Genomic DNA, 11,354 nt, shown 5'->3' on the forward strand with positions numbered 1-11,354 from the left:
GAAGTTCACAATTTCAAACATAACCATATCATAAATTGAGTAAGAAGTTACAACAGAGTTTTTTCCATGTGTTTCCACTAAGACTAGTTATCAAAGTAAACATTGATTATCTGCCACTAGCCCCACAGGTCATGAAGAGATTAAAACCATAATTCTTATGTCAAAGTGAGCATGGTTTTGTCAAGAGGCAAATCATCTGCCTAGTGTCTCATTAAAATGGGAGTTTTAAAGAGATAAATCTAGCCACTATTTTTATCTTCTGTCCTTGTACCTACAATAAATTGTTCATTCTCAGTTTAGGACCTTTGGTTATCAGATCACGGTTTCACAGCTGGCCCAGAAGGAATGTTTTCCCTGATCATAAATCTGTTTCACTCCTTCTTTATTCTATCTTTGTGCAATTAGTCCGTGACATGTGAAGGTTTCCAGAGCTCCAATTGCAGCCTTCTACATTGCTACAAAAGAGTACATCTTTGTTGATGTGCAGAAAATCTGCCCAGTAGGGTAGACTTATGCCCAGGAATTGTTATATTAATGTAAATGCCAGGAAAGGCATATCAGCAATAAGAATCAAGCCTGAGATGAGACTTCTGAAAGCCTTGCAGTTCAGAATTACCCATGGCAGCCATGCAAAACAATGTGTCATCTCCAGAACCTCACTTTTGTGCGCTTTTAGCCTTTTCTGACACAGGGGAATTTTGGAGAATGTGTTTTTAAAATAGCTCAGGACTGAGGAATCCTTCTAAAAGTTTTCAGAGGAATTATAACTATTTGAAAAGTGGTATTTTTTTTTCCTCATCAGAAGAAAGTCATGCAGCATAAAGTGATACCTGGGTGAGGGCAGATGCCAGTGCATGTGGGGGATGGAGGATTCCCTAGACCAAGGCTGCTAGAGGGATAAAGAGCACTGTGACTGGAAAGGCTGAACAGCCTCAGGAGGTTCCCTTTGTCCTGAGTGAAGGGTGCAGCTCTCTCTCCTGAGGTGGGGCCACCTTGTACTCTGTGCTGGGAAACACCCAGGCCTCTGTCATGAGCCCTTGCTCTAGGTTTGCTTTCAGGATCCCCAGAAGACCCAGACCTGGCAAACACACCACCCCTGTGTCTCACAGACCCTTGCTTTCCTCTTGGCACAGCATGATTTCTCAGTTGTGATAGGGAGTGGTCTGGCAGACTTGGTCCCACAGGGTCAGCAAGATGTGACATGGGGACAAATACTCAGCGAAGAAGCCAGGGTCTCCTTCCAGATCTGGATCAAAATGCCTGTCCCTCAGGCAACTGGGAGCCTTTGAATTTCCCAGGCTTGACCGTGGCCTTGCCAGCTTCTTTGCAGACCCACTCCCCTCCAGGTGATGCCCTAAATGAATGGCCTCCATCCTTGACAGTTTTGCCTTTAAAAAATTTTTTTATTCATTTTTAAAAATTGTATGCATGTGAATGTTTTGCCTGCATATATGTATGTGTCTACAAAGATCAGAAGCGAATGCCAGATCTCTGGAGTTGGAGTTATGGAAGGTTATGAGCCACCATGTTGATGCTGGAGTGGAGAATGGAGCCCAGTCCCCTGAAAGAATAATAAGTGCTCTAAACCCCTGAGCCATCTCTTTGGCCCCCTCTCCCCAGCTTTGCTTTTTATAAAGTAAGGAGTTGAGTTAAGGTGACATAAGAAGAATTTTGTGTAATTAATGATGTGATGCCTAGACGGTTCCCAATTAGGATCGTGTGGAATTATAGGACTGTGAAGTATATGCTGGCCTGCTTTATCACCTTGATAGGTAAAACACCAATTTTAAGCCAATTGCTAACTATTGGTCTAATGATACTGCATCAGCGGATCCTGTGAATCCACTCTGACGTTGATAAAATTCTCATTTTTCTGCCTCACTCTGCATAACCTTACTGTTTCTGACTAAGATGATTACCTAACTCGTGAGGAGGGAGGAAGGGAGTAGAGATAGAAGCTGGAGGCAGGGGAGGTATGAGTGAAGCATTAGGCACCGGTGAACGTTAGCTGAGTTCCTAGTTCCTAAAATATAGCTGCAAGGACTGTTCATCTCTTGCACATAAGATCACTACCACCCCCTCCCTGCCTAAAGACAACACTAGTCATTAACCCAGTACTGAGCCAGTAAATCGCCAATCTCTTCCCCTCTTCCTCCGGGTATGTGCTGCGTGGATGAATACCGTCGCTCACGGTTCTTAGAGCTTCACAGTTGTGCAGTGGCTAACCTGTCCCACCTGTGTGTCTAGGGGTGTTCGCCCATGACTCACCTGTGCGAGAAGATCATCTCCACGCTGCCCTCCTGGCGGAAGCTCAACGGGCCAAACCAGCTGATGTCGCTGCAGCAGTTTGTGTATGACGTGCAGGACCAGCTGAACCCCCTGGCCTCTGAGGATGACCTCAGGCGCATTGCACAACAGCTACACAGCACGGGCGAGGTGAGGCCTGGGGGTGGGTGAGCCCTGCCTGCCAAAGGGTCCTGCTACGTATAATATCTCATCATAGGAGGCTCTCTTCATCCTGCCAAGTCATACGGAATTTCTGCTCTCTTCCTCTCCTCCTTAGTGTTAGCTCAGAGTCTGGGCTGGGTGTTTCAGGGTTTGGGGTCTTTTATTCAAGAACTTGAAAGGAAGGCTTTTTGGTTGTTACAAGGAGGAGAAACTTGGTTCCAGTGTGTGTGTGTGTGTGTGTGTGTGTGTGTGTGTGTGTGTGTGTAAGAGAGAGAGAGAGAAAGAGAGAGAGAGAGAGAGAGAGAGAGAGAGAGAGAGAGAGAGAAAGAAAGTGTGTGTGTAGCTTGATGGAGGTTGGGGTCCTAGGATGTTAGGATGTTAACAGGCAGCTACATGCATTGTTTGGAGTGTTGTGTGTGTGCACAGGTCATTCAGATAAGGGTCTCAGGCTACCAGTTGCATTATTAGAACTGAGATGTGTGCAAACCTCGCATCAGGTGGAACAACTATTGCCCATGTATGTCTGCCTTAGGTCTGCTGTGCTGGTTTATCTGTGTGTTTGTTTGTTTTGCTGATGTCTTCTAGATCCTGTCAGTGAGTTAGTTAGTTAGTTAGTTAGTTATTCTTGTCTTGAGTTACTACCTCTCTGTTGTCCCCTCAGACACCCTCTACCTCCCTGTTCTTCCTGGCAGCCTTAGGCTGGCTGCTCTGAGGTAACTGAGCAGCTCTGGCTCCAGAAATGGTCCTGGGTTGACAAATACTGAGACAGTTCCACAAGCAGTCTTCATGGCGATGGTCTCTGTGGATAATAAGACACTCCGATGTGGACTGTGGACAGTAAGACACTCCCATGTGCATGGTGCCCCTAAGTCAGGACCATGCATTTAATGACCCCCCTCAGCAAGCAACACCCACCAAAAATGACAGAAATTGGAGTCTTTGCTCTTGGTTGTGGAAGACTTATTCCAGCATGGAAGCTCTGTTTTAATGCATTGTATGCCTGTCCCCAGAAGTGGCATAGCCATTCCCTCCTTCCTCCTATGAAGTCAAGTGGCTGCATGGACTAGGCTGGGCCAAGAGCAGCAGCTGTGATTATTAACAATTAAAAGCAGTTCTGAGAATCCTGAAAACCAGAAGCTGGGTTTGTTGGTTTCGGGTGCCAGCTCAAAGCCTATTGTTTATCTTGTTTAATTTTATTTTGTTGTTTATTTTTTGGAACTAATACTCAAGCTAGAGCTAGTGGCCCAGAAGGACCTCAGGCAGTGATGTCAGCCTTTAAACTCCAAGTCTACTGCCAGCTGATTGGCTGACTGACTAGCAGTACTATAAAGCAGCTGAATTCAAGGAAGGAGACCGGTGGAGCCAAAGCCAGAAACAAAAAGGTGTCTTCCCCATAAAAATAAGCTTTCTCCTTTGACAGGATTCTCTTACCTACTAGGTCTTGACCAGACATTTTTCTAAGCTATGACATATAACCTTCTTAATAGTCATATCACATTCCCTCTCTCCTTGAGCAGGAGACTTTAAGAAATAAAGATTGGAAGAAAGAGGGAAGAGCAAAGGAAGCGTCAGCGATGTGGACCAGTTCTGCACAGCTGGAGCCTGGTTAAGAACTGCAGCTCCTTAGCTTCCTCCTCCACGGGTCAAGCTTTGTTCTTATCGACCATAAAGAAATAGCAATAGTTAGCTTGAAGTGGCAAAGGGGGATCCACTGAGTCAATGCCTTGGAGAAAGTGGACCATCTCCTGGGGAAGTTACCTCTGAGGCTTAAAAATGAAGGCAGTAGAGTGCCATGGCCAGCAGGTGGCACCAGAGCCCCCTGCCGGGAAAGTCCGCTCAAGAGAACTTTAATTCATGGAATATCCTGAAAGGGCCCAGAAGGAAAAAGCGATTTCTATCTCAGTTTTGTTTTCTTCTCACATTTCCTCCTCCAACTTTTGTTCTGTTAAATAAATAGATACACTGGTCGCTGTCTGGTGTTCCCTCTTTCAGGTGAAGGGTTCAACTGCCCCTGTTCATCACAGGGGCAAACTTAAAAAACAAAAAACCTTACATCATATTTTTAAAAAGTAAGTGACTTAAACTTTACATTTTATTGGTATGGTAGTTACAATATCCTGAACATTTTGGGGGTGGGGATTCCATTGCCATGAATTACGTGTGTCATGGGACTAGCCCTCAGAAAGACGAGGTCCAGTTGAGACCACATAGTGACACCTTGTCTCAGACAAACTACAGACACTACTATGAATCCTCGTGTCCTCAAATCTCAGCTGACATTGACTGATTATTTGCATTTTGATTCCTTCGTGTCCTTTCTCTCATCCTTTTCGTTGATTTTGTGCCATTACCCATAAACCATTCTCTCCATAGACAAGATTGTTCTCACACAGAACTCAATAAAACACATGTCCACAACTCAGAAACAGCCTGACTCAGGACAGTGGGGAAGCTTACTGTCTTCTCATGGGAGTTTCTGTTTACCCTGAAAATCTCTCTTGATAGCTGCTTTTATTCATTTGTGTGTGAGTGTGTATGTGTGTGTGTGTGTGTTTCTTCTAGATTCCACCTCAGACTCCATCAGAAGCCAACCTTTTCATTCTCTCATCTTTCCTCCTTTCCAAGTCTCCCTTCATTTTTTTTGCTTATTGCTTTGGTTGGTTGCTCTTGTTTCTATCTTTAACATATTTTCAATTTTTACCTTTATGGGAATTTGCTTCTGAGAAACTCTCCTCTGACATTCCTGAACCAGTGTCGATCAGGGGTCTGGTTTGTTTGTTTTGTTTTGTTTTTGTTTTTCCGTTAATTAATAATTTATTACTTTATATCCCAATCGCAGCCCCTTTCTCCTTGCCCCACCCTCACAAGCCCCGCCTCCCATTCTCCTTTCCCTTTCTCCAAGAAGGGGGAGCTGGGCCCCCTCCTCCCAGAACCAATCCACACTGTCACATCCTCTCCGACTGAGGCCATGGATCCGTCCCTCACTGAGTCTTCTTGGGATTCCCCCGCTGAGCTCTGGGTTATGAGTGCCTTTGGCCTGGGTTTCCTTTCTGTCTGATGACTCTGAGTTGTCCCCCTCTGGCAGATAAACATCATGCAGAGTGAGACAGTGCAGGACGTGTTACTGCTGGATCCTCGATGGCTCTGCACCAACGTCCTGGGGAAGCTGCTGTCTGTGGAGACGCCCCGAGCCCTGCACCATTACCGGGGCCGCTACACCATGGAAGACATCCAGCGTCTGGTCCCAGACAGTGACGTGGAGGAGCTGCTGCAGATACTGGATGCCATGGACATCTGCGCCCGAGACCTGAGTAGTGGGACTATGGTGGATATCCCTGCTCTGATCAAAACAGACAGCCTGCAGCGCTCCTGGGCGGATGAGGAGGATGAGGTGATGGTGTACGGTGGGGTGCGCATTGTCCCTGTAGAGCACCTCACCCCCTTCCCCTGTGGCATCTTTCACAAAGTTCAGGTCAACCTGTGCCGATGGATCCACCAGCAAAGCGCGGAGGGTGATGCGGACATCCGTCTGTGGGTGAGCGGCTGCAGGATCGCCAACCGCGGGGCTGAGTTGCTGGTGCTGCTGGTCAATCACGGTCAGGGCATCGAGGTACAGGTGCGTGGCCTGGAGACGGAGAAGATTAAGTGCTGCCTGCTGCTGGACTCGGTGTGCAGCACCATCGAGACCGTCATGGCCACCACCTTGCCAGGGTTGTTGACGGTGAAGCACTACCTGAGCCCCCAGCAGCTAAGGGAGCACCACGAACCGGTCATGGTCTATCAGCCCCGGGACTTCTTCCGTGCGCAGACCCTGAAAGAGAGTTCCCTTACCAACACCATGGGTGGGTACAAGGAGAGCTTCAGCAGCATCACGTGCTTTGGGTGTCATGACGTCTACTCACAGGCCAGTCTTGGCATGGATATCCATGCGTCAGACCTGAGTCTCCTGACCCGGAGGAAACTGAGTCGCCTGCTTGACCCACCCGACCCCATGGGGAAGGACTGGTGCCTTCTGGCCATGAACTTGGGCCTCCCAGACATGGTGGCCAAACACAACGTCAACAACAGGGCTTCTAGGGATTTCCTCCCTAGCCCAGTGCATGCCTTGCTACAGGAATGGACCTCCTACCCTGAGAGCACGGTGGGCATCCTTATATCCAAACTTCGGGAGCTGGGGCGCCGGGATGCTGCGGACTTTTTACTGAAGGCCTCCTCTGTGTTCAAGATCAACCTTGATGGCAATGGCCAGGAGGCCTATGCCTCAAGCTGTAACAGTGGCACGTCCTACAATTCCATTAGCTCAGTGGTGTCCCGGTGAGGGCAGCCTTGGCTTGGGTAGGGTCTTTATGGACTGAGATGCAAGGGCGGAGGGGAGGGGAGGGGGCAGTGCACCCTTCTCAGGGCAGATTCCCACACATTCTTTATGCTCCTGAAGACACCCTCCACCCCGTCCTCTGCTTCCCAATCTCCATCTCCCTCCCTGTCACACATCCCCCAGTCAAGAGCAGACCGTATCCTTCACTTTGGTCATTTGGGATGCTAGAGCCCTTCCTGTCAGTGTTTTGGACTCCATCTCTTGTCCTCTAATACCTTGCTTATTACTGATAATTTTATTGAGATTCCAAACTTTTCGATGAAAACAATTTAACTCCTTTATTGATTATCCTTATCAAAAAAGAAAAAAAAAAAAGAAAAAGAAAGGAAGAAATAAGGAAAGAAAGAAAGACACACATTTATCCATAATGTGTATTTCTTATCCTTTTCTCTGCTGTACCAGCCCCTCAGCTTATCTCTTTTATATTTGTAGGAGAGACTCCCATGCTTGGACCCCACTGTATGATTTATAAACAGACAATATGTGAGTGCCTTTTGCAGAAGAGGGTGTGTTGAATCATCTGAGTCAGACCGGAGCTGCCACCAAGGAAACGCTACCTCTCTGTCCCTTGCTGTGTGCTGATCATCGCCAGAGGTGCTTCACTCTGACTTGTTGGTTTTGGATTTTTTTCTTTCTTTCTTTCTTTTTCTAGGGAGGGGGCTCTGTGTTTCATTTGGCAAGGAAAGAGGAGAAAGGAGTCCTCCCCAGAGTGTTCATGGCCAGTGTTGCTGTAAGAAGACAATTTTGGTTGCTTTTGTCAAAAGATCCGTGTGAACACGCACATGAGACCTACAGACGGTCACGCTCCCTCACTCCCTCCCTTCTCAGGTAGAAGGTTGACATAGTGTAGGGCTACAGAGACCTGTGTTAAGAATTCCGAAGACCCCCCCCCCCCCATGTGTAACCCATGCCAGTCCGTTATTGTTGGTGCATAGCAGGTTGGTTCTACGCTGAGATCCTGGTTTGGTCACTTCCCATACTTGAAGTCAGAGAGAAAGGAAATAGAGGGAACGAGTTTTTCTTGGGGGTGACCAAGATTGTGATTGAATTCTAAATCAGTGTGAGGGAAAGTGTTTTAATTCTTCTGTCCTGAGAAGCATGTCATGTTACCATATCATCTGTACATATATATATGCACTATGTATATACATATATATTGATACTGGTATTTTTACTTAATCTATAAGATGTCGTAAAATAATTAAGTTTGGGTTTTTTTTTCTCTCTTCTTTGGTTTTATAAATAAACGGTTGCTTATTGCACTTGATTGTCTAGTCCTTGATTTGAAAGAAGTTGTACTCTTTGTCGAATGCAGGACCAGATATAATCTAATCTTCAGGATGTGGCAAGCACTGCCTGGGTACTTATTTATTTATAAAACTAGTTTTGGCAGAGGGAATACCAAGGGCTTGGGTGATTTTCATCTTTGTTCTTTTTACTTTGAACTCCTGTCTCAGATGGCCCCATGGTCCTTCCCATCCTGGATTCATAGACTTTGTAGACCTTCCCGAGGAATGGTACCCTCCAATCTCTCATTCCCCAGGTTTGTGGTAAATAGCTACCAGAAGGCCTGAGGGACAGGGAGTCCACCAAAGGCTAGGTCTGTACTTGCCTGGTAAGGAAACTGAGGTCAGCCTTTGTCACTGGCACCAGAGGTCAAGAATTGAAGAGTGACCCAAGCCTACAAAGCTGCGAGACCCATGGTTGATCGGCTCCCAAGCATGGTCCTCAGCCAGGAAGGGGCTCCGTGTCCTCAGTGAATCCTCTGGCCAGAGAGTGAACCAGAAAGATGTCCTGAAAAGGGGGCCATGATCATCTATCTTTGTGTTGTAGTTGGTGCCGGAGGCCTGCTCTGGCTGGAGGACGAGCTGAGGTGAAACAGTCAGAAGAAGGCTAGAGACTGACGATCCCTGGCCTTACAATTTTACTACTTGTAGTTTAATAAGCGCTGGTTTCTTTTCTCTCAAAGACCTCAGGGGTCAGATGAGAGACTGGGAACTCATTAACTCTTTGTGAACCAGATAGAAAGGAAAGAATTAAGATCTTCTACACAAGCAACACACACACACACACACATTTTGGTCAGGCTCGCCCATCTGTTTCATCAACTCCACAAGTGTTCATGCCTACTTACTTACACACACCTATACTTACATATGCATATGTATATTTGGTGGGTGGAGCAAAAGCCCCCACAAGCAAGTTCAATTGAACAAGCGCCAGTGCAGGGGGAAAAAAAAAGTCACTGATTCTGGATGATAAAAGAAGCTCCAACCTTCATTGCTCAGTGAAAGGAAAAGCTTCCACCTTTTTATTGCTGGAAGTTAATTAAAAAAAACAAAAAACAAAAAAAAACAAAAAAGAAAAAACAAAAACCTTAAGTAAGAAGAATCCCTGTCACTATTGGCGAAAGAAAGAAAAAAGCCCGTTCCTCTTTACTGAAGAAATAGAAAAGCCTCCCCCTTATTGTCATTCTTAGTTCTTACACTTTCTCAGGAGAAGTGATCACATGGTTTTCCAAGCATCTTTACATTTCAAAACTTTCATAGCAAGCTTAAGACCCTAATCCAAATTATAAATAAGGAGTCACAGCAGAAATGTTTACATGTTTCCAGTAAGACTAGTATCTAACTAAACATTCATTATCTTCTAGATCTACAAGTTCATTATAAGGTTTTGTTGTTGTTGTTGTTGTTGTTTTTTAAGCCTCAACCCTTAGTTCTTATTCATCCCCAAGATCTAAACAACTTTAAAAGTCCCACAGTCTATACATATTAAAAGTTCAATCCTTTTAAAATATCCAGTATCTTTTAAAATCCAAAGACTTTTTACAATTACAAGTCTCTTAACTGTGGGATCCACTAAAACATTTTCTTCCTTCAAGAGGGAAAAAATATCAGGGCACAGTCACAATCAAAAGCAAACTCCAACTGTCCAATGTCTGGGATCCAACTCACGATCTTCTGGGCTCCTCTAAAGGCTTGGGTCACTTCTCAAGCCATGCCCTTTGTAGCACACACCTCGTCTTCTAGGCTCCAGCTGCCTGTACTCCACTCCTGCTGCTGCTCTCAGTAATCATCTCCAAAACGCTGCTGTCTTCCACTGTAACCAGGCTTCACCAATAGCCTCTCATAGGCTCTCTTCATGGTGCCAAGCCTCAACTCCTTTGCATGACCCCTTCAGTCCTGGGCCATCAATTGCAACTGAGGTCGCATCTTCACCAATGGCCTTCCATGTCCTCTCACAGTGCCAAGCCTCAGCTGCTCTGCGTGACCCCTTTATGCCTTCAAAACCAGTACCACCTGGGTAACTCTTACACATTACCAACTCCAGCCACAGCACAAGGTACAACCTTGGCTATCTATGGAACACAGCCTCTGTGCTTTCAGAAAACAATTCCCAGAAGATGTCACCTCAATGATGCTGGTCTCGTCTTAATCACCACTAATTTCTTAGCTCCAGCTAACCAGCATCAATGGTCCCAGTAATGCAAAGGTTTTGCTTTAGTAGTTCTGGTATCTTGTTAATCACAGCTGATTCTTCAGCCCCAGCTAACCAAAACCACAGAATCTTCACAATCAAACTAGCAATGGCCCTGAAAAAAGTCTTTAATCTTCCCTCTGAAATTTCACAAGCCAGGCCTCCATCTTCTGCACTGTTCTCAACATTATCTTCCAAGCTCCTTCACAACATTTGACAGAGCTCTTAACACCGAATGGATCTTCTGACCCAAAGTTCCAAAGTCCTTCCACAGTCCTCCCCCAAAACATGGTCAGGCTGTCACAGGAATACCCCACTATGCTGGTACCAATTTGTCTTGTCAGGTTTCTATTCCTGCACAAACATCATGACCAAGAAGCACTTGGGGAGGAAAGGGTTTATTCAGCTTACACTTCCATACTGCTGTTCATCACCAAGGAAGTCAGGACTGGAACTCAAACAGGTCAGGAAGCAGGAGCTGATGCAGAGGGATGTTCTTTACTGGCTTGCTTCCCCTGGCTTGCTCTTATAGAACCCAAGACTACCAGCCCAGAGATGGTCCCACCCACAAGGGGACCTCCCCTCTTGTTCACTAATTGAGAAAATGCCCCTCAGCTGGATCTCATGGAGGCACTTTCCCAACTGAAGCTCCTTTCTCTGTGATAACCCCAGCCTGTGTCAAGTTGACACATAAACCCAGCCAGTACAACCACAAATATTGAAGAACATTGTCAAATTTCCAGAAGACATAAAAGGCATATCATCTGTCACTCAGGATGCAAGCACAGGGACATGGAAACAGCATACCTCTCTCTCCCACAACAGTTAGAAGACATACAGTAGTCCCTGCTATCCTCACCATAAACACACTTGGTGAATATGATACGAGTTAATTGGGTTTCCAGTGTGATTTTAAAAATGTTTCGAAGCCGACTGAAATGTGACTGAAATGTGCAGAAAATGTGATTTTTACTGCACGTTTCAAAGCTGACCTCCACTAGGACTGCACATTTTGGCAAATCTATTCATCAGACTCAGTTATGAAGGCTGA

General features: G+C 45.9%; 1 protein-coding gene across 8 annotated transcripts in view; it reads left to right on the plus strand.

Annotated features, from left to right (window-relative positions):
- Dapk1 (death associated protein kinase 1) overlaps positions 1-8,090 on the plus strand; it is a 161,469-nt gene extending 153,379 nt beyond the window's left edge. For 4 of the 8 annotated variants that reach the window (XM_030247400.1, NM_001285917.1, XM_006517370.4 and 1 more), the window contains 3 exons: positions 2,248-2,436; positions 5,534-6,762; positions 7,256-8,090. In XM_030247400.1, coding sequence (XP_030103260.1) covers positions 2,248-2,436; positions 5,534-6,762; positions 7,256-7,295 — 1,458 coding nt within the window. In that variant the 3' untranslated portion in view covers positions 7,296-8,090. Of the gene's footprint in view, positions 1-2,247; positions 2,437-5,533 lie in introns of all 8 variants that reach the window. The other 4 variants (NM_134062.2, XM_006517371.4, NM_029653.3 and 1 more) reach the window with 2 other exon arrangements.
- Positions 8,091-11,354: the final 3,264 nt, after the last annotated feature.

The sequence above is a fragment of the Mus musculus genome, chromosome 13 (genome assembly GCF_000001635.26).
Source record: "Mus musculus strain C57BL/6J chromosome 13, GRCm38.p6 C57BL/6J".
In the NCBI taxonomy this organism is placed as follows: domain Eukaryota; kingdom Metazoa; phylum Chordata; class Mammalia; order Rodentia; family Muridae; genus Mus; species Mus musculus.